Below are 24,175 nucleotides of genomic sequence, written 5' to 3' on the forward strand. Positions count from 1 at the left end.
CCACAAACTCCAACAGATTCTCTATTTCATTAAGTATTTGCTTTAAAATATTATTTATCATCCTTCTTTTATTATATTATTGCCAACACTTAATTGAAGGGAAAAACAAACACATATATAAAAATCATTCATAAAAACAAAAATAAACATATATGAAAAACATTAATCTCACATGTAGGTACTAATTCTTAAAATTAATAACATAAATAATTTTTTTCATCCAACTGCAATTGATTTGTTTCCATCCATGTGTTTTTGTGCAGTGAATTTTTTTTGCATTAAATTTTTTCATCCAACTGCAATTGATTTGTTTCCATGAAATAAATTTTTTCTGCATTCAATTTTTTCATCCAATTGTATGAAGAAATTGTGTGAGCGAGAGAGATAAATTTTGTGTAAAGAAATTTTGTGTTTGAGAAAGAGACATAACAAATATGAAGAGGTGTTCAGAAAAAAATAAAAGATGTTGGGTGAAAAGAGCTGAAATAAAGATATAATAAACAATATTTTATTCATCTAGTGTGCTATAGTGAATAGCTCCAAATTGCTATTCACTGTAGCAATGTAGCTAATCTAACTAATGACAAGCTATTCTGTTGAAACTAAAAAAGTAGCAATAATAGCTAAATATAGCTAATGTTGATCTTTTAGCGAAGATATTGGAAATACTCTAAATAATGTGTAACTAAATGAAATAATAGATATTCTATAAAAAAAAAAAAAAAATTCAAAAATATCAAACGTGCCCTTAATTAATTGAACTGTGAGATGACAAATAAACTATTTAAAATTGAAAGAAATTATAAATATCTAATTGTCGAGATTAAATTCAAATTGCATAAAAAATGAATTGTTAAATTTCATATATTTTTTAATAAAATAAATAAACAAAGAACACCAAATCGAGATATCCCATCTGTCAAAATCATAAATATTATCAATCGCATTTCAAATGATTGGAACTGTGGGCATAAAAGAGTATTATCTTAAATGTCTTTGTTTAAGTTTGGAATTATACTTAATACAGGTCGTCCACTCTCCTCTTTTCTTTTTTCTCAAGTTTACTAAAAAGCAAAAAGGATTAAATAATAAATAGGATAATAATTAGACTGGTCCCTAGTCAAGCAGGGTATTGTTGTCAAACCACATTTCAAAATGTCCGACAAAACGGCGCAGCACGTGCCTATATTTTCAAATCATTATCTTCACAACCACACGTATATATACAGCTTTACTATTTAGCTCTACAAATATATTCCAAAACACAAAAATAAAAATAAAAAGTTTATTAGATCTAAATCAATTTTCAACTCTGACTCGCTACCCCTTTCGCTCTGTGTCTGCTCCGGGCTCCGGTGACGGTCACCGGAACATTTGCTGCTGATAGCAGCCAATAGTCTTCAAAACTCACCGTTTCACTCCTATTCTAAATTCTACTCCCATTCACGTCACCGTCTCTCTCTCGGAGGCCTCCTTCGCATTTGACTGTCATTCTCTGCTATTCCTCCAATCAAAAGCACCACTTCGATTGCGTGAGTCCCATTGACTTCTATATTTTTTCACTTTATTTTTTTTTTATTTTTTTATTTTTTAAATTTTAATTTGAGTTCGAGATCTCATGGATATTGAGCTTTTGCTTTTCACATTTTCGCTTTGAGCGTATAGGCTCGGTTTGGTTACCAAGGAAAGGTTTTAGCAGAAGAAAAGAAAACAGATCTCGGGTGAAAGAGACTGAGAAGAATGAAGTTTTCAGCTTAACTTACAAATTCTTTTTTCTTTTCTTCCACTTTCCTACCTACTAAACAGAGCATATAAAAGCCACTGTTACTTGCTAGTGGAGTATCAGCTGATTTATCGAGATCTAACTATATTCGAAACAATGCAATGACAATAAATTTGTGTGCGTGTTTTCAAATTAATTTGTTTTGTAGATTATTCTTGGGTTGTAGAGATAGCATTCTTGAGGAGCTGAAATTCGTGGCATTCGATTAAGAAGTTGTTCAGTTTGCCATGGAAGAGTATGTATCCCTCCATTATGAATCTTCTTATCTGAATCTCAATACTCACACCGTTGTATATATAGATAGATACACACATATGAATGAATGTATTGCATATACAATTTATAAGTATGAACTAATTCATACTGTGAAATTGCAAGTGACATTATATATATCTGTGTATGTATGTATGTATGTATGTATGCGCGAAGTCATGTACTTGTCTATCATACTTATGGATTATGACATGTCTAAATATAGGGAAGATGCTGTGGAGGTTCTACAAAGATACAGACGGGACAGGCGAATACTTCTTGATTTTATACTATCCGGTAGTCTGATAAAGAAAGTTGCGATGCCTCCTGGTGCGGTTACACTAGATGATGTGGATCTGGACCAAGTTAGTGTCGATTATGTCCTCAATTGTGCTAAAAAAGGTGGCTGACCATGTTTCTAACTTCCTTTGGGCTAGATTTTTACTAGAATTTGTTATTCAAATGACACTTTTTTAGTGCAGGTGGGATGCTTGAACTATCTGAAGCTATTAGAGATTATCATGATCACACCGGGTTACCTCAAGTTGTAAGCCTCGACTCACTGTGTGCAATTTGTGACATTGTTTACTGTCTTTTTATTCATTATATTAATCATGTAGGTGCTTGCACATGTGTTGTGTGCATGAGCTGGCCTGCTAATGATTTATGTACCTGCTTGCCAATATCTGTTAATTGTTCATCGATCATTTTGTTTATCTTGTTCTTGCTGTTAATGTTTGAACTTTAATCCTTTTGCCTTTATCAGAGGAATACAGGTTATGCTGGTGAATTTTATTTGGTTACAAATCCTGAATATTCAGGTTCACCTCCAAAACGGGCACCACCCCCTGTTCCTGCTTTCACACCTCCTCCTGTATACACACCATCTCCTGTTTCCACGCCAGCTCCTGTTTCCACACCATCTCCTGCATTTGCACCATCACCCATTGTATCAAGTGTGTCGAGATCCGAGTCTTTTAACTCCACACAAGTTCAAGAACTCACCGTAGATGACATTGAAGATTTTGAGGATGATGATGATGCTGAAGAGGTCAATAGTCTCAGAATTTCAAGAAGGAACACAAATGATGCTTCTGATCTTGCACTCAAATTGCCTTCTTTTGTTACAGGTAAAAAGGATTAAGATCTTGGTGTATGTAGTGGGAGGATAGGTTCTTTGCAGCTCATCCCCTGCTGCCCGGGTATTAAATCTTGACTAAGTACCCCTTTTAGTCAGGTTAGGGAAGGAACCATCTCAAGAACTAGTAGGAATAGTGAAAAAAATGGGATTACTTTAAGTTGATAGTATGACCTATGTATATTAAGCATAAATAGTCAATGTTAAAGACCTATACCTATACTTGAATTATTCTCTTTGTGTGGAGCCCCACAGTTTTACTACTTAATTGGTCTAATTAATGGCTAGCACCTTACAATTACTCTTGGACTTGGCTCAGGTGGTAAAGGGTTGGGTGGGTTAGGCCAAAAAAGAAACAAGGAAATATTCTTTTATATTAATATTTTTGACATTTAACAAGTTTTAATAACATTCCTACCTTGTAAAGTATCTTGATGATATATATGTTCTTGTGCACACATAATTATCTGACCACAACTTGACTTTCTTATATTTTTTCAAAGGACAACATAAGACATAAGATAGCATCAGATAGACATAAGTTTGCAATGAGTTTAGTAAGTTATATGAAGTCTCACAGTTAAATGATCTAGATGTTACATATAATATGAAAAACCTGTCGTCGACACAGTAAAGGGACAACATGGTATGTGATATGTTGCATGGCTTTGGCTAGTTTTCGTCTGCAGTCCCAAGCTCTTGATTGTTTTACTTTGTTTTTTCTCCCACATTTTTTTTCAATGCAACTACCCTTGGGGTCCACATTTTTTTTTTTTTTTTTGAATTTATGGAGTCACTTTAAAAATAAATGTAATAACCATTACATACAATATGCCAAACCTGTTGTCAGCGACAGTAAGGGCACAACATGGCAGTAAAATATGCTGCATGGATTTGGGGAGTGTTTGTCCAAAGTCCCCATTTGATTGCTCTATCTTGTTTTATCTTCCACATTTATTTAATATAAAATCCCTTGGGCCCACTCTGTTAAAATATAATTAAATGATTAAATTTATCTCTTCTTATTAGCTTAAACTTTTGGGATAAATGGTGATTTAACACACTCTTCAATTGCATCCATCGCCAATCATCTTCTCTCTTTTTGATTTTCTGACTCACTTTGAAAAGAATATTTACATGTCTAAAACCAAACCCAATACCTGAAATCGAATTACCAATTTGTTGTATCAAATTCTATGCATTGAGTTGGGTTAAGAATAGTCTAGATGCATGGGGATTGACTGATTTACCTAAAGAAAATTGGATGCTAGAATAAGAATGTATTATCATCATCATCATGACCAAGCAATAATACGATTATTTAGCTTTGATAAGAATTATATTGTGCGGGAGATGTAACTTGGAAAAAAAAATTATGTGCAATATTGGTAATATCAAAAGAATCTTGTTTATTGAGACTCTTTGCAAGTATCTTTTTTAAATGGATTGCCATGTTCTCTAGAGTGAGATCTATTCATTTAGAATCCACTCTTTGCTGGGTTTTGAAAGTGTAGAGATTTTGCTTTGTCTCCTTTGATAATTGATATAAAAACATGTTATAGATTTTATGAACGGTTTAGAAAAACACTTTTAAACCTTAGGGTTTGAAAGTGTATCAAAACCTAAGGCTTTGATACCATGTTATAGTTTGTATGAATGGTTTAGACACAAAAGGTGAAGGCTATTAAACTTATTCTCTTGTAGCCTACCACACATATTATTATATAGGGTTAGAGAAATATTGCAATGACCAAAATACCCCCAAACCCTAATAACTCTTCAAACAACTGTCATAGGGGAATTTTTGCATGTATCACAACATTTCAATATTACAGCTGTACTATCAATCATAACTCATAAGGTCATGCTTATGTTAATAAAGGAGACGATGGGGCAAAGTTAGAAATAATGAAATTTCATTTAATGTTTAATCATGTGATTATGTAAATGCCATGTTTATCTTTATGGTTAGTTGCCTTGGGTAATATGATGATCAAAAGTAAAAAATGCATTCCTGGGATGAATTTTATATAAACTGTGGCATGAAAGGAAAAGTTAAAATGCATGAAATGGTTGTTAATAACCTTTGTACTTCTACTGCTTTCAGGAATCACTGATGATGACCTCCGTGAAACTGCATACGAAATCCTCTTGGCAGGTGCTGGGGCTATGGGGTATGCTTCTATCATCTTGTTTGGCATGCGGATCATTCTTCTTTTGTTAGATGAATGAGGACTTGCCAATGAACTTTGTCTCCTACTTTGTTTATGTTTTTTTTACATTTTGCACCCTGTACTGTTTTTATTTGTTACCACTATGTAAACAGGGGTCTCATTGTACCATCAAAGGAGAAAAAGAAAGATAAAAGGTCCAAGTTGATGAGGAAGCTTGGACGTAGTAGAAGTGAAAATGTTGTGACACAGTCACAACGTGCACCTGGTTTGGTTGGCTTGTTGGAGACCATGCGTGTCCAGATGGAGGTAATTTTAAGCGAAACTCTTATGTAGGAGTTTTCACATCTTCACTCCTTTCTATTCTATTTTAGTTTTTGTCTCACTCTCCAAACTGCTAATTATACAATACACACCATGCCTTGCAGCCCACTGTAAGAATTCTATATAGATTATACCCTTAGCAAATGTGTTACCATTGTTTTCCTTTTCATTTCATGGTATTGTGGATCTTAATACCATGTGACCCTGATGTGATGTAGAATATCACTCTTATACTGATATCTGAAATTAGACTTGTAGCATGTTCAGTGAAAGAGAACTTATTGATGGAGGGCATAAATTCAAAGAATGCAATGAAGCAAATAGAGATTTATCTCCTTTTTCATTGTAATGTTGCGAGAGATTTGTGGAACATGGTATTTTAGATGTTTTGTGTAGAGTGGTTTATGCCTAAACAGGTGTTAGATCTTTTGGCTTTTTGGAAAGGAAGGGTTATTCGTATTGATATTAAAATTGTTTGGAATGTAATCCAGCCATGTTTAATGTGGTACATTTTGAGAGAAAGGAATGCTTGAAGTTTCAATGATTGCGAGAAGAAGAGTTTGGACCTACAACTATGTTTTCTTAAATCCCTTTTTGAGTGGATCTCTGCTAATGCCTCTCTTAATATCTCCAATTTTGTTCTCTCTGTTCTCTTTCTTGATTTGTTGGGTATTTTCTTTTGTATACTCCCCGTGTACTTGGGTTTTGCTCTTTACGTTCTTTAATGAAATTGTTTTACGTAAAAGGTAAAAACTTATCCCAAAAACAAAAGAAAAAGGAAAAGGAGAAGAAAAATTGTAGTAGTAATAAAGCTACATAAATATAGGGGCTTTACAAAACTTTTTCTGTTTTGTAATTTATAATTTGGATCCTTTTCTGCAAGTGACTCCTTTATGTGAGTCACTGATTGTCAGCCAGAATAGATGTGGTGTTAGCCAGAGGGTTTTCATAGTCCATGCTGGCTCTTTTATGTAATTTGTCGTGCAATTCTGTCTACTAATTGTCTTTGGGGTTTCTGAGTGAAGTGATGATTCTTGCCATTCTTATGCATGAAAACAGATATCCGAGGCAATGGATATTAGAACAAGACAAGGGCTACTTAATGCACTTGGGGGAAAAGTGGGAAAAAGAATGGATGCCCTATTGATTCCTCTGGAGTTGTTATGTTGTATTTCGCGCACAGAATTTTCTGACAAGAAGGCATACATAAAGTGGCAGAAAAGGCAGGTAAGTTCTTCCCCTTTCTCTGTCATTCTGTTTTTGGGGCATATAAGTTCTCTTTTAAGGAAAATTTGGAGTGGTTGTAATATATAAACTTAACACTGATGGTAAATTTTTTCAATTTTTTGTTAGTTCAGTTAAATATGTTGGAGGAGGGGCTTGTTAATCACCCTGTTGTTGGATTTGGAGAATCTGGGCGCAAGGCGAGTGAGTTGAGGAATCTTTTGGCAAAGATTGAGGAATCTGAGGTGTGTGTCTTATTGACTTATTGTTTATTGTTGTTTACCTATTATTAACATCAGACCATGCTAAAACATTGCTTACCTGTGTATTCCTTCCGTGATTGGCTGTTAAAACCATTCTCTTGTAAACTGTTACTTCAACTGGTTAGTTTTGAGCTTTCAATTTTAAGTTGTTTTTGAATTCTGCCAGTTATATTTCTTGGCTAAAAGAGGAACTTTGCTTTTGGGTGTTTAGACGCACTCTTTTTTTATACTCCCTGTGTAATTGTGTTGCACCCCCTTTTGGGTTTTTAATATATACAATTTTACCTATTAAAAAAAGAAAGAGGAACTTTGCTTTTGAAGATTTAAAAAGACATCTATGTCCTTGAAGAGGTTTATTTTATTTATTTAGTCTTTGGGACTTGTTTCTTGTTGGATCAGATAGGACCTTGTTTATTATCTCCGTTTTATTCAACTAATGGGGTTTTGCTTGTGATTCTTAGCTTGTTATTTCTTCCAATTCTAGTTAGGTACAGCATATCATGAAGAAAGAAAAGTAAATAATATAATGTTGCTAATTTGAATTTTACTAGAACTTTATTGTTGCCTTGTTTGAAGTCTATGTTATATCATCTGCTAAACGTGTTGATGCACAGTTCTTCAGAAAATCTAATATTTCCTCTATCTGTCTTAGAGTTTGATTTTCTATGCTTGTTCACTGTTTAAAGTCGATATAGATTTTTTTTTTCACTCTTCAAAAGAACCCCTATATAAAGAAGGAAAAGGGAGTTTTTCTAAGTTTGAGTAGATGAAGAAGTTTTAATAACATGTGAATGTTACTAAATGATGTCACCTTAAATGTCGGATTTCCCAAAGATGGAAAAACAAAATGGAACCGAGAGTCTTAATTTTTTGCTTTTGTCCTTGGCCTCTGCATGAATTTTTTTTTCTTTTCCTTTTCATAAATTTGCGTTGATTGGCAATTGTGCATCGTCATACTTTCTGAGTCATGATGCTCAAGTTTTCTACCAATATTACATAAGCAGCTTTATGATCATCCTTGTGTATCTTTTATGCAACTCCTTAAAGCCTTTGGCATAATCTTGCTTCTGTGCTGTATTTCTTAAATGATTGTACATCATTATTATTATTATTTTTTTAATGGTAAATGACTATATATCATTATCTTCTTCATTTGCTAATTTCTGAAAATTCTGGGTTGTTTCTCAAAGAAATTATTAGAATATTAATTTAAATGACTAAGTCCACAATTTCCTATCAGTTTAAGATTTTTGGATGAATGATGACTAAACATGGTATTAGATCAGAGGTCATGAGTTTAAACTTTGACTTTATCTCCATTTCACTTAAATGTTTTACTTGTTGGGCCTCACTTGTTGAGGGGGAGTTTGAACCCATACGTGAGAGAGAGAATTAAAATATTAATTTAAATGATTAAAACTTAAGCTTTTAGGATAAATGATAATTTAACATAAATAAATGTACTTGTCATTGTATCAAAACTCTTAAGGCTTTTCCAGTTTCTCCTCCAATTATTAAGTAACAAGATGGTAACTAAACGCTCCACCTTATTAAATGTCTGTTTATCTGTTTCTTTTCTTTACTTATCAAAAAAAAAAAAAAAAATTAAATGTCTTTCAAGCTTAGATTGGTTTACATTTTTAGCACGCTTCTATCTCTCTTTTGCATCTTTTTATTTGGCTTGCTGCTAGTGATCCTGATAACTTTCTTTTTCTTTTCATTTCCGATTTTAGTCTCTTCCATCTTCCACGGGTGAACTCCAACGAACGGAATGCTTGAGATCTCTGAGAGAGATTGCCATTCTACTTGCTGAGAGGCCAGCTCGCGGCGATTTAACTGGTGAAGTATGCCACTGGGCAGATGGTTATCCCCTAAATGTTAGACTATATGAGAAACTGCTTTTCAGCGTCTTTGACATGTTAGATGAGGGAAAGCTGACAGAGGTTAGTAGCTTTTTTGTTAGGTGAAGAAAGAAGTCCTCAAATTTTGAAGTTTTAGATTTCTTTCATAGTTTTGAGTTAGTTTCTGCTTGAAAACTGGAATTAAAGCTCCATGGAGGTAGGCTTATGTTTGAGTTCTGTTCGAAATTGCTTATAAAATTTAATGTCTGGTTAAATGTATGATAGTTTTTACTTATCAAAAAAAAAAAAAAATGTATGATAGTTTAGACATGCTTTGAAATTTTGGATTTATTATCAAACTTTCATTAGAGATGTTAGTCGGAGTTGGACTGTGATCCGATTACTTATCAAAAGAAAGAAGTCAGACTGTGATCCAAGAAATTGTTTTGTAGAAAAAACATTATGATGATTAATTTTAGCTACATTTTTCATAATTTGCTTGATCGGACCATGCATAGCTTATTTTTATTGCCAGGAAGTGGAGGAAATCCTTGAGCTCTTGAAGTCGACATGGCGTATTTTAGGAATCACAGAGACCATCCATTACACCTGCTATGCATGGGTACTATTTCATCAGGTATAGTAGTTTAGAAATAGGCCTCAACGTTCTGGTTTCCTTGAGGGAAAGCCTACAGGGAAAACTCTCAGGTTGATGAATTACCTAAAATTTTTTTTTTGATAAGAATTAATGAATTACCTAAAAATTGATGAATTACCTAAAAATTCCAGAGAACATTGTTGATTTAATCTCCCTTTAAATTCCCTCTTTGGGTAGAAATATTTGCAAAAGAGTTTCATGTCTGTCAAAAAGTGTAATTGGGAATAATCAGCTGAGTTATTGTTTCTCTCCCACTTTCTTCCTATTCGTCTCATCAGCCACTTCTTATTTGCAAGCTTTTGTTTCTTGAGACTGATTTATTTCTCTTTGTCTCCACTAATGATCAATACTACAAATAAAAAATTGTTCATTGTGATTAGTTGTTTTTCTTTTTATGTGATTGCAGTATGTCATCACAAGTGAGCAAGGAATCTTGCGACATGCCATGGAGCAGCTGAAGAAAATACCATTGAAGGAACAACGGGGCCCACAAGAGAGGTTACACTTGAATGGTTTGCATTCCAAAGTTGAACAAGGGGGATTTCGGGATATGTCTTTCTTACAATCCTTTTTATCACCGATCCAGAAATGGACTGATAAGCAGCTAGGAGACTACCATCTGCACTTTTCTGAGGTTTGATATACCATTGGTATTTGGTAGCAAAATATGTGGATGTCTAGTTTGATACATCGTCTGGCTGGTCTGAGATTGCTTTGCATATGAGCTTGTGATTCTCTTTTTGACATCCAAACTGTTATAAGATAGGTGTAATCAATTTACTGCATGCATATTCTCCTTGAGCTATTATTTTTGCTCATACATTAACGATTCACAGTTTGTTGTGTTATTGTTGCTTTTGTCCAATTGTCACCTTTGTTCCTTCTGTGTCTTGTTTTAAAAAGAATCCCCTCTTCTTCAACAGTGCGCACAACACTTCTCTTATTGTTGCTTCTGTCCAACTGTCACCTTTATGTCTTCTGTTTCTTGTTTTGTGCTTATATCCATATCTCTACAATTTTTAATGTGTGCTACAACATGAATGATTCAGTGTATATTTTATGAACTGATATGTATATAACTATGATCCAGCGTCTGCTCAGCATCTTATGATATACATACAGTAAATGATACAACACATGCTACGTGTATGATACAATAATCATGCATGCAAAAATCTCTCCTTTTAGGGATAATTAAAAGTAAATCAGTTTTAGAAACTTTCTCCTAGAAACTTGCCATATTTTCAAAGCATTTGAAGATCATCTTTTGCTTTCTGTTGCCTTCTCTACTGAAAGATCTTCTTTAGGGTGCTTAATATGTACAGCCATTTTATGTAATTGTAGAAAGCAAGCCTAATTATTGTTGTGTTCATTTGATTATGAAGCTCTTGTAAGCTAAGGCAACTATTTGTTTCTTCAATGTATCTTGGTTATAATCATTTATCAAAAATATATCTTGGTTACAATCTCTTAGACTTTGTTGTTTGTTTTCCTCTGGTGAATTGTTTTGCCCTTTTAGTTACTTTTATTGTAGCCATCTTCTTGGTTTTGCAACTCAGTTTCATGGTCTAATGTTTCTTGAAGAAATCAGCAATGATGGAGAATATTGTAGCAGTTGCAATGGTTGCTCGAAGACTTCTTTTGGAAGAACCCGAAGTAGTATGTATAACCTTTCTTCTGAAGCACACATTTTTCACTTGAAGTAAATTTTTTCTTGAAAACAATTAAATCAGGTTTTATGAAATTGAAAGATAGGGGTTGTGATATGACTTCCTTACAATAGTCAAAACGCTTGTCCAGGACTGTTTAATTTGCATCTATACATTTTTACGTGTAGATTGTTGAATGTTTAACATCTCATTTTTCTGTAGGCAATGCAATCTTTATCCATCACAGATCGAGATCAGATAGAATCCTATATATCCTTGTCCGTTAAGCATGCTTTTTCCAGGGTATGTGTTCAACTCAATTGTAGTAAATTTTCTAGTTGTAGTAGGTCCAATTAATGTTATTTGCTCAAATGATTAGTTGGCTTCCCTCAATAGATCTGTCTTATAACTTTTTCGCTTGCTTATTGAAGCTTGGGCCCAACTTCAATTGATGCCAATCATAAATGCTTAGTATGACTATGATAATTTCAGCTGAGATTGGCTTTGGTTAGTTTAGGAATCAGTTAAATTGATAGAGTTATAACCTGGTATCAGAGACTCATGGTTTCTGCCTTTCTGGTGTATCAATTTACATTAATTATTATGTTTTACTTGAATTGGATGGGCATTAACATATTATTATTATTATTATTATTATTATTATTATTATTATTTTTGATAAGTATTAAGAGGTTTTATTAAAGAAAAATGGGCCCTAAATATACATGGAGTATATAAGGGAAGCCAAAACTCACCCACAAACCCAACAATCCCCACCAGAATCACCCCACAACCCACAGAAGCACTCCAACAATCCCCACAGAATCACCCCACAATCCCCACAGAATCAATATTGAACTCCTCATCGATGGCACAGCCGGCCTAGTACCATGGAAGTATACAAGATAAAATTTGAAAGGTAATTTAACATATTGAATTTAAGTAGTGGATTTAATCAATAGGAAGGCAGTGATTAATTTGGATCAAAGGTGAGACAGTGCAAAAGCAATAAATTCACATGACAAATTAAGTGAAACTTCCAAGCTTAAGATTTTAAACCTATTTTTACCCCCCTCCCCCCCCAAAAAAAAAAAAAAATTATCAAGCTGTTAAATAGTCTCTATATTATAATGTACTATTATACCAAGGAGGGAAATGTCTCCATGACTGTCGATCTTTATACTAACACTCTTAACATATACGGAGTACTTTTCATTTATAGATGCTTTGATAGTTACTGATCATCACATCATAAATCATGATTGATATACTAAGTTCAAATGTAGATGTGCCCTTAGTTTTACCTTGCAGTTTTTGGTAAAGAACTTGAATAATATTTTTCAGATATGTTTCTTTTCTTGGTACAGTTACTGCACACTGTTGAACAATCAGACTCAATACATGGACATCCTTTGGCATTGCTTGCAGAAGAGTCCAAGAAATTTCTGAAAAAAGATTCTACCATGTTTATGCCAATTTTCTCTCAGAGGCATCCTCACGCTGCTATTTTTTCAGCATCCCTAGTTCATAAGCTGTATGGGAACAAGTTGGTAAGCTTATATTTACTTGGTTTATATAAGCATATGTTCTCATATTTTGTCCTTGATAAAGTATTAATCACACCTCTTATTTTCAGAAACCTTTTCTTGATGGTGCTGAACATTTGACCGAGGATGTTGTATCTGTATTTCCGGCAGCTGATAGCCTTGAACAGTATATACGGTCTGTTATTGTGTCTTCATGTGAAGAGGAGACTGCAGAGGTCTACTGCAGGAAACTAATTCCATATGAGGTGAGATAAATGAATTAATTACCCAGATGATTTCCTCTCTTTTGTACTGGTAAGAGAGTTTTAATGGTGTTAAGAAATGGTAACTAATGAAATCCTGCCTATTAGAGGCTGTACAATTGAAATGGACAGAGTGATGCCAATTAACTAAATCTTTTTTTTTTTTTTTTTTTTGATTAGTAATTTCAATATCTTTAATAAAGCGCAAAAGGACGCACTAGTAACTAAATCTTAATTTTTCTAAAACCCTCAAACATAATTGATATTTAAGCTGCATGCCATATCCTAGCTTTTATGCACCTGATTGCAAAAGAGGCTTGCAATTTTAAGAAGGGTGTTAGGTGTTGTTCTGATATTGCAGGTCTGCATTTAATTTTGAGGCATCAATCAGGAATGTTACCTCCCCGTGCTTTCCTCCAAAACCCTCCACCTTGATATATAAAACAGCAAAAAAACTAAGATGAAGAGTTTTCATACTTTTAGTAGCACTTAATGATGTGCACTAAATTTTGCAGTTTGAGATAGCTCATATTATGTATATGCTTGTATATATGCTTTTCAATATTAGCTTGCTTGAGCGTGAGGTTGTGTGACCAACCTTAGTTCAGTGTACCATATATTATTTCTTGTCTCTTGATGGTTTATAATTTTCCTCTTGATCTTTTTCTGTCAAATTTAATTTTCTTAACTTTTGCATTTCCATGTAGATTGAATCTTTATCTGGAACATTGGTGATGCGCTGGGTCAATTCACAGCTTGGAAGAATTTTAGGTTGGGTTGAACGGACTATTCAACAAGAGGTGAATTCTCAAGTTAACTGAAGGGATATTTAATGCCTAAACAGTAAAATACATGGAATTTATTTTGTGAAGGAATCAGAATCCAGAGTGGATTATTCATTTCATCTACAATATTTATCAGTAAGCTGAGATTCAATGGTAGCTGATTATGTTACCATTGACGTATGTAGGCTGCTTTTTTACAGTGAGAAATTTGCTGTTATGAAAACTCAAATCTACTAGTCAGCTAAACCATCCTTTCTGTTATGGTCCTGTGTTCTGCATTACACTAATTTGTAGAATTCTGGATGCTGCTTGCTTCCTTACATACAGCAACAATGTGTGCTTCATAACAAGTAGAGAGAACTATAGGAGGTTTCCTACAACTTGGTCAGCGTGTTTGGTAGAAGAATAAGGCTCTGTTTAATTTGGTTTCAGTTTCTCTGATACAAAAGTGAATGCTAACGTATCTAGTTTCTACTGACAAGCCAATTCTGTAGTATTTGTGAAGGTGGAGACCCTAAGATAGCAATTACATGCAATAACGGTGCTGTTCATGTCTTGCTAATCTATGAGCATGGTCTGCTGCTTAAAACCCATATTGAACTGAGTAAGGAAATAGAAGTCATTTATTCCCATACAAATTGCTTATAATGTTGTGTCCATGTTGTAACTTTTTAAGGATTGCTCTTGATTGGCATCGGATGCCTATTAACGACCAGCATGTCAGATATTTGTGCACATTACAAAAATTCATCTGCAAACATTAATACTATTTTGGTTAGTTTCTCAAACACAGATGCACACAATACAAGAGAACACGAAAAACACACAAAAGCAACAAGCAGAGATGCATTGCTGCGACCTTGTCTAGATTTTGGGGAATGCCCTCCTCATCTCTGTCTTGAAGGGCATCAGCCGCTTCAATGTTCAACTAGTATTACCTTAGAATATGTTTGAGTACCAAACTCTCCAGTAATGATTTTATGATCAATGGAGCACCATATGTTTTGACAAAGACACATGGTGTCCGACATGATTTCCCTTAGTCTAAGCACAGGAAATGACTATACGTATGGATGTGCATTAGATATACATTAAATGTATCTCTTTGACATTTTTTAAGAATTTGTTAGCATCTAAGTTTTAACTATGATAAAAAGTTACTTGGTGATAAGTTCCTCAATGTCAAGGCGTAATGTAGGTATACTCCATTTTGTCAATCTGGTTCAGTTTTTCTTTTGTGGTCCTGCCTACTGCTGGAAATATGATATTGGTTAATTATCTATATGTCAAGTAAGACCTGATGTCGAGCAGTTATAGTGTAGAATTGTGCACATAAAGATGGATTTTCCCACTTCATTATGGCACTTATAAGGGGTTTTTGGGGGGAGTGTGGGTGCGGTGGGTTACCAAATTTTTGTCCTCTTTTCAACATCAACAGACTTATAAACAAATTAGGTTCCTTCAGGTGGATTACCTTTCAACCGGCACTTGGACAGTTGGCTATCCAGTTTTCTTCAGAAAGTGATCATATATGTGATCATTTTCATAAATAATTGGCACACTGTCTTGCAGCTACCTTGTTTCTCCTGCTTATAAATGGTATTTATTGTACTAACAAATAATCTGCTTAGAAATTGATGTAAATTCACCATAGTTTCAATTTCGAGAAGACTTGTTCTTTCTTCATCTTCCCTCCATCGAGACATTTTATTCACTATATAGCTTAATGGTCCTGTTCATCCTTTTTCAGAGGTGGGACCCAATATCGCCTCAACAGCGGCATGGGAGTTCAATTGTTGAAGTTTATCGAATTGTGGAGGAGGTATGCATGTGTTTGTTTGTCCTTACATTCCCTTGATGATTGATTTGTTAGTTTACATGCAAGATATGTTTATATTTGGTTGGATTTGTATGAAGTTAATCGCCAAAAGTCTGTTGCTTCATATTTAATTAAATGCAAAGCATGTCGGTTGAATTTGACTAAATTTTGTAATACTTCCTGTGTACATAGGTTGCACCTTTGTACTTATCAAAAAAAAAAACATAGGTTGCACCTTTGCTCTTTTTAATGAATTTGTGATTACTAATCAAGAGGTTTGAGATAAGGTACCTTTAGCATAGAATAGCTCAAAAAATGCATCCAACAACTCTATTCTGCTCCTTGCCCTTAGAAACTGTCTCTCTTCCCCCCCCACCCACCCACCCGGCCTTCTTCTGGACATCTGCCTTGGGCAAAATCCTGACAGTGGACAATCTAATCAAAGGAACATTCCTATTGTGGATTGGTGCTGCATGTGTACATTGAGTGGGGAGTCTATCATTTTCTACTTCCTTGTCCTGTTGCAAGGGATTTGTGGTCATTTGCCTTTTCTCTCTTTCGGGTTCACTGGGTGATGTCAAAAGGTGGTTGATATGCTTCTTTGTTGGACAAGAAATATGCCATTAAAAAAGTAGTCTGATTTGGAAAGTTGTATAACTTTGTCAGATGTCGGTCACCTGGTGAGAAAGAAACAAAAGGACTTCTAGTGAGTTGAAATCTCTACAAACATGTTGAAGGCTTTATTTTTTATGTGATTGGACTTCTACTTTGGTAAGTAATGAAAAACTTTATTGAAAACGTAAGGCGCTCTTAAGTACATAGGCTGTATACACATGGAGCACAAGCCTGAAGCCCAAAAAACAGCAAAAACACCCACTACTTAGCCCACAAGACAAAAAGCCTAAAGCCCTCAAACGCTAACGCTCCTTGCCTTTCCCATGCTTTTGTTGATTTCTTAAACTTATGTTATATTTTTTTTTGGAGAAGGTCTAAGGTTTACTCTGTAGGGGTGGGTCTGTAGGGCTCTACCTTGTCGAGGTTCCCTGTCATCAAATTTTTTTTTTTGGAGAATCTCTTGTATGCAGCCTATACTTGTGAGGTTATCCTTTCTAACAGTATTTTATTTACTCATAAAAGGAGGGGGAAATGGGGGGTTCCCTTTTTCAAACTGATGAATCAATGACATAAGACATGGTTTTAATCTTTTGACTGGAGGTCAGGCATTATGGGAATGGAATTGACTGGTGGAAGCTTACAAGTATATAATCCCATACTTTGGTCAAAATTCCTTCACTTTTATGGAAGCATTTGTTTGTGGAGTTAAAAGTGCTTGTCGGCTTGGTGTTCATATCTTTTTATGTACGCTTGCACTGTAATCTTTTGTAGCACTTACAAATACATTAATAAAGCCTTTTATGATTTATATTTTTGATGCAGACAGTTGACCAATTTTTCACTTATAAAGTTCCAATGCGGGCTGCAGAGCTGAATAGCTTGTTTCGTGGCATTGACAATGCATTTCAAGTGTATGCGAATCATGTAATTGACAAGCTGGGTGAGTGTGTGCAGTTAGTACATAGTTGAGTGTTCTTGTTATAAAGAATCTGGATGTCACTTTTCCAGAGCAATTACACTTTGAGTCGAGAGAGGTGCATTTGTTTTTCTTTTTCTGTTTTCTTTAGGTTAAATCATCATTTATCCCAAAAGCTTAACCTTATAGAAAGAGGTAAATTTAATCATTTAATCAATACCTTAACATTCCTCCTCACTTATGGGCTCAAATTCTCTTTTAATAAGTGAAGTCCAACACGTAGAATATTTAATTTAAATTGAGGGGGAAGGGAGGGGGGGTGACTTGACGGAGTCAAGATTCGAACCTAGGATCTTTGGCTCTGATATTATGTTAAATCACCGCTTCTTCCAAAAGCTTAAGCTTATAGGAATACATAAATTTAATCATTTAATCAACACTTTAACACTTTGTAACTCATTTTCAGGTTCTTTTAATTTTGTTTTTCCACACCATAGTCATCATCTAAGTAGCATGACTTATATATGGAGTTGTATCCCTGTTGAATATGTACCAGCTCAAGATGTTATATGTAAAGTCTGCGGTAGATCTTTGGACTAAATGACATCTCTTTCGCCCATAAATAAGGATTGCAGGGCGAGGTCATGAGTTCTATCCTGTCGGTGCGTCCATAAGTTGTATCTACCTTTGAATTTTTTTTTTTTTTTTAAAAAAAAAAAATTGGTGAAGAATCTTATTTTTTAGCTTAAAAAAAGGGAAAAATAGTCAAGATAATAAAGGGTGAACCTCTGTATTAGAAAAGGAAGCCTTATACTCATTTAATAGATGAAGAAGCTAAAGTGAATTCACGGGTAAGATGGTCAAGGGTTTTTTTGGCTCTATTGTTTCCTACAATCTTCTCTGTCAGCAGTTTGCTTAATTTTCTTTTCTGCTGTTCTTTCTTTTATTTTAGGCACTTATTTTCAAAAGTAATTTTGTGAAAAGTCTGTCATATATGCCTCTCTCTCTCTCTCTCTCTCTCTCCCTCATAGTTGGAAAATTCACATTATTCCATACATAGTTATGAAGAATTATATGTGTCTTCCTATGTTCTTTTACATTTCTACCATTTCCAATTTACATTCTTCCATACTTGCTCTGCTAATAACTTACTCTTTTCCTTTAAATTTATTTTCCACCTTTTTATACTAATATGGTCCTTGAGTATGATTTTGGTCATGCAGCTAACAAGGAGGACTTAATTCCTCCTGTGCCTATCCTCACACGATACAAGAAAGAAGTTGGAATAAAGGCTTTTGTAAAGAAGGAATTCTTTGACCCTAGGCTGCCAGATGAGAGAAGGACGACTGAAATAAATGTCTTGACAACACAAAGCCTTTGTGTTCAGTTAAATACTTTATATGTGAGTTCAAACCTAACTTTATCTTTGTATTAAGTGAATAATGTCTGGAAAAAACTTTTCTGAGAGGGCAAGTTTTTTTTTTTAAGAGTAGTGATTCTTTATTCTGAAGTTAGCATAGTCTCCTCTGAGTTAGAAGTTTATGAGTTCCAAATTCACTTTGTTATGCTAGTCTTGATCTTTTGTCAAAATCAATTGGGTGTTTTCTTTCTTGCACTATTTGGGTTAATGGTGTTAACTAGGCCTGCAGTTGTATGTAATGTCATAGTTACCTTGTTGGATTCTTTTTTATTAATTGTTACTGATTGTCAATTTGTCATAACTAAAAATAACTAAGATTATTTTTATTAATGTTAAAATAAGATCCATTATTGTAGACACTGACAGAAGAGCAACTGCGCTAGTGTGCAAATTACTTTCGAATTAAGTTAAGTGGCTTTCCTTTATGCCACATCTTAAAAATATCAGGTGTCCAATTCAGCATAAATCTCCAATTTCAGTCGGTGAATGGAGTGATCTTTATGTAGATATTGATAAACTATCAGTGAGGAAGCATGGATCTATCCTGGTGTTTGAATGCTTTTCAAGTATTTTTCCCTAGATTGACTTTACAAAAGACAAGGGGCCTGTTTGGTAAAGCTTTTGGCAGCCACCAGCTGCTTTGTAGAGCAAAAGCAGCTGCTGATGTGTTCAGTAAAAACATGGTGGGCTGCTTCTAGGGAAGCAGCTGCTGCCTTGCAGCAGATTTTGAGAAGCGGCCAGGAGGCTGTGATCCAGGGCCACTTTCCAAGCAGCAAGCCCTAGTTTAATTAATTATTTTTGAATGATCAAATTTATTCGTATTATTATTTCCAAAATTCCTATGATAACCCTTTTGTTTTTCTTCAATCATTCCAAGATATGCGTTTTGGTCATCTTATACATTCATAACACATTTACAACAATATTTACCAAAAACTAGGCAAAGCATTTGAGCTGCATATAGCTGCTTATGCAACACATTTATCAGACAAGCTTTTAGCCAAAAAAACAACAACAGCAGCTTCTTCACAGTAACTTTTGCAAAGCAACAGGATTACCAAACTGGCCCAAGAACATGACTAGTAGATTAATTTATCATAGCTATGCTCATCCATTGGGAAGAGATGTTCACAAGGTCAATTGTCATCGTTTTCCAAATAAAAAATAGCAGCATGAAAGTTACTTTCCGAAAAACTTTCATGATGTTTTTCTTTCTTTGGTTGCTATTCTCATCCTCCAACATAGGATGCAAAAATCCTTGAGACCACCAACGATGGAATATTTTGGTGCTTTTTCACTTCCCAAACTTAGTTGTGGGGAAATTCTTGAGACCCCTAATAATGTGGATTACTTGTAGTAAATTGAAGAAGTGATGGCCATAGTTAAGTTTTTATTCTGGAAAACATTGGCTTATTTTGTCGGACACAACATCAACACTCCTTAAATTTCATATAATTATATTGTCACTCCATCATAAGTAATTTGCTGACATTACTCACATCATATTTGAACTTCTTGTTAGTTTTTCTAATTCCTTATGTTTACTACATTTTCATCTCTCTATTATATGATATATTCTGATACAGGATTTTTTTTTTTTTTTGGTTATTAATAGTATGCGATTAGTCAGTTGAATAAGTTGGAAGATAGCATTTGGGAGAGATGGACAAAGAGAAAGCCCCGTGAAAATTTTATCAGTATGTATATTAACATATAAATTTGTTTTTATCTGTTTTTGTGTCTTTTGCGATTACATAATTTATGTTAGAATACCATCCATTGATAAAGAGATTTTAGTTCTCGGAACTTGAACCCATATACTTGTGTGAGGCAGTTCAAAATTTTTACCATTTGACCAGACAATGACCGCTATTTCTTTATTGCTAAAGCCAACTGAAAAAAAGAAACACAAGGTGAAGGTTTTGTGTTTCCATGAGCTGGGAAGTGTTTAGTAGAACTAGTTATTGGTAAGTGTTTCCATGAGCTGGGGAGTTCATTATGTAGTGCGAATAAATTAGTATAATTTCAACTTGACAGTTGAATCCTTTTGAAAGATTTATCAAGCAATATATGACCTCAACCACCCCTATATTGGACCTTAACAAGTTTAAATAATTTTTTTTTTTTTTTTTTTAATCTGTTTAAAATCAATGGGATTCTCAAATAATTGTGATCTGTGATTTATGCTGTTCTTTGGGAGTGGAAAGATGTCCACTTAGCTTTCGTTTACAACAGCTAATGCGCACTGCAGCACTTCAAATATTATTTTTAAACATTTTATTAATTATTATTCTTGATATCGGATGGTCCCTGGTTTCATTTGATTACCAGTGGCTTCCATTTCTTGACACTTAGTTCCTGACCATTGTACTAATCCTTTGGTTAAACATCTAACTGTCGTAGACACAATTGCTCATTGGATCTACTTTGGTAATATCTTCTTTGAGAAGAGCAGCATAATGCAACAGTTTCTAAATCTTTTTATTAGTGCTTACTATGTTAAACCTTTTGTCTAGAGAAATCCATAGATAAGAAATCCAAAAGTTTCACTCGGAAGGACGCATTTGATGGGAGTAGAAAAGATATAAATGCTGCCATTGACCGGATTTGTGAATTTACTGGTAAGAAAAAGTTCCCTTTTTCCCTTGTCTATTTTCTTGAGAAACAAATTTGATTAATGAACAATTTAACTTTTGCATGCTGCAGGAACTAAAATAATCTTTTGGGATTTAAGGGACCAGTTCATCGATAACTTATATAAGCCCAGAGTTTGTCTATCTAGGTTGGAAGCGCTGATTGAACCACTTGATGTGGTAAGATTTGTCCCTTCATGAAGCTACGTTTTAATTTTATTTGATTATTTAATGCTGCTCAAGTGCAATATATCAACTTAATAAACTATGAGTTAGACTTCTTTATCATCTGTGGCAAAAAATTGGTTGAAAGCATAGGGTCTATGGTGCTATTCCTTTATATGAATCTACTCCATTTATATGACATTTCTTTCTCAACGTTATTAAATTTTGGGTCACCTTGGCAAACAAAGTTGCAGATGATTTTGAATGCTGTGGACTCCTTCAATTTCATTGCCATGTGCATGGTGGTAGCGTTAGTGGGGATTTCCCACTCTGAGCGTTCTAGGGTTTAGTTAGGCTATAACTGAAATTTGCTCCCTACAGAGTACTCACATATTAGAGACGTTATTCTCACTGCAGTTAATACGCCCACATATACTTATATTTTCTTTTAGAGAATTTTGACATTCAGATATAACAGTCAGTAAACCTGACTCTTCAACTTACAGTTCAAATCTTTAAAAGTATAGCATGTATACATTAGATCCTGTGCTACATAAGAATTTGGTAATTGGATTAGGCCAATTCTAACCTTTCTGCTTTTCCACCTTGGTACATCTGAGTATTGTTTAGCACTTGTTAGGTTTATCACCATTTCTGAGATGATTGACAAAATGAATGCTTTGTGTATGATTGTTGACATCAACCTGTTTTCACTGTTAAAAGATTTAAGATCAATTAATAAAAATTGAATTTGAAGGTACCTTATCAAATAAATTCATGGTGATCGGTTAAACTTTGTATTGATTGATGTTGAGATCCAGTGCTCTGTCATTGTCAACTGGTACAGGAACTTAGTCGACTTTGTGATATAATTGTGGAGCCACTCAGAGACCGCATTGTGAAAAGTCTGCTTCAAGCATCCCTTGTATGTGTCTTACCCCCGCTCTTTTCAAGAAATCTGTCACAAATACTATAATTTTTGTGACTGAAATCGTCTCTTTTTCCAGGATGGCTTACTTCGTGTTATCTTAGATGGGGGCCCATCACGAGTTTTCACCCTGAGCGATGCAAAAGTATTTGAAGAAGATTTAGAAGTCTTAAAGGTATTTGTGACCCTTCAAGGGTGAAAGGAAACTTGTGGTTCGTTTGGCTGCTCATTTGGGCATCTCTTACTTGTGGCTAAGAAGGAACTTCAAATTGTTTGAAAAAAACAAAAAAAAAAAAAACCTGAAAGTGAATTTTCCTATCTGAAGAATTCTTTAAACTCAATAGGTGTTTTTAATTTTTACGCTTAATTATTTTACTTGCAAGGTTTATTATTGACTTTAGTTTTGAGACAAAACTAATCTTATTTTACATCAACGTGGGCGTTTGTCTTAGGAATTTTTCATTTCTGGGGGAGACGGTCTCCCTCGAGGAGTGGTAGAAAATCATGTGGCACCTATTCGGCATGTCATAAAGTTGCACAGCTATGAGGTTAGTTCTTTTTTTTTTTTTTCTTTTTTCATAAAAAAAAAAAAAAAAAATTTACAGTGAAATCAAAATAATAAATGACAGACTGCTGAAAGGCATTCGAAGTACTTAGTTTATACAAAATTTTGGGTGTCATTGTCTTAGGAGTGGTGGCAACAGTCCAGACTATGCTTGCCTTTAATAAAAATGCATTATGTTAGTGTTTTAGTCCAATAAGGTAACATATTCAAGAGTTGAGTCCCACTTTTACTTGTGTCTTGTGTTTAATCACCTATTTATTCCAAAAGTTTAAGCTGATAGGAAGATATGAATTTAATTATTTAATTCATATTTTAATACTCTTCCTCACTTGTGGGACTAGACAACACGTGGAATGTTTGTAATTGAAAATTTTGGGGGTGGGGGTAAATTATGGGAGTCAAGCTTCAAACTCACAACCTAATTTTGGTATCATGTTAAATAATCACTTATTTCAAAAGTTTAAGCTAATAGGAATTGATGAATTTAATTATTTAATTAACATTTTAATGGCTTGACATTTTATTCTGGACCCACATATTTCACCATCAATTAGGGTCTCAATCGCACAAGGAAAATTTTTGAATGAATGAGTGCCACCATTAATTTAGTAATTTTTTTGTTCTAGAAGTTGATTTATCTGGCATGGATTCTCCCTATGATCCATGCCAAAGGCATCTAAAAATTGCTTTTTTCCCTTGAATTGTTTGCAGACTCGAGAGCTGATTGATGACTTGAAATCTTTAAGTGGGTTGGAGACGCAGGATGGCAGAAGCAGACTAGGAACAGATTCGAAGACTCTTTTGAGAATATTATGTCACAGGGCTGATCCAGAGGCCTCTCAATTCATCAAGAAACAATACAAGATACCGAAATCTGCTGCTTAGGTAATACTGGTATCACTCAATTATTGACCAATGGAAAGTCAATGCAGCATAAACGTGTCCTTTCAGCCTCTTGCTTATGTGAATATAATAATAATCTCTTTGGTTATGAGAGAAAACCATGGTACTTCTCTTGTATGTATTTTCCATTAATTTTGTCTTCCTTGTATGTATTTTCAATTTATTTTTTTGTATGTGTAAGAACTACTTTTGTATTTCATCTTGGTACTGTTATATGGTAGTTTGAACTCTCAACTGGTTTTGCTCTCATATTTCTGTATCGCAGACGCATTAGTTGCCAAGAAATTAAAGCGATGGTCGGTTGAAAATGTTTTAGCCTGTGATTTTGCGGGCT

The 24,175-nt window shown here is 34.3% G+C and overlaps 1 protein-coding gene across 2 annotated transcripts; it reads left to right on the top strand.

Moving 5' to 3' along the window:
* Nucleotides 1-1,269: 1,269 nt before the first annotated feature.
* Nucleotides 1,270-24,075, top strand: LOC132181527 (protein unc-13 homolog). Of its 2 annotated transcripts, XM_059594786.1 has the most exons (27): nt 1,270-1,532; nt 1,932-2,018; nt 2,262-2,437; nt 2,518-2,582; nt 2,802-3,165; nt 5,281-5,347; nt 5,500-5,653; nt 6,728-6,895; nt 7,027-7,137; nt 8,889-9,098; nt 9,532-9,633; nt 10,061-10,288; nt 11,239-11,313; nt 11,526-11,606; nt 12,671-12,853; nt 12,940-13,095; nt 13,800-13,892; nt 15,628-15,699; nt 17,134-17,251; nt 18,451-18,629; nt 20,263-20,344; nt 21,164-21,268; nt 21,354-21,460; nt 22,293-22,370; nt 22,453-22,548; nt 22,826-22,921; nt 23,650-24,075. In XM_059594786.1, the coding sequence occupies exons 2-27, from the start codon at nt 2,011-2,013 to the stop codon at nt 23,821-23,823; spliced, it is 3,348 nt and encodes a 1,115-aa protein (XP_059450769.1). In that variant the 5' UTR covers nt 1,270-1,532; nt 1,932-2,010; the 3' UTR covers nt 23,824-24,075. The 2 variants fall into 2 exon arrangements, with proteins under 2 accessions (XP_059450769.1, XP_059450775.1); XM_059594792.1 differs by lacking the exons at nt 21,354-21,460; nt 22,293-22,370; nt 22,453-22,548; nt 22,826-22,921; nt 23,650-24,075 and having other exon boundaries at nt 21,166-21,262.
* The last annotated feature ends 100 nt before the right edge of the window (nt 24,076-24,175 follow it).

This window comes from Corylus avellana, chromosome ca1, assembly GCF_901000735.1.
Source record: "Corylus avellana chromosome ca1, CavTom2PMs-1.0".
NCBI lineage: Eukaryota > Viridiplantae > Streptophyta > Magnoliopsida > Fagales > Betulaceae > Corylus > Corylus avellana.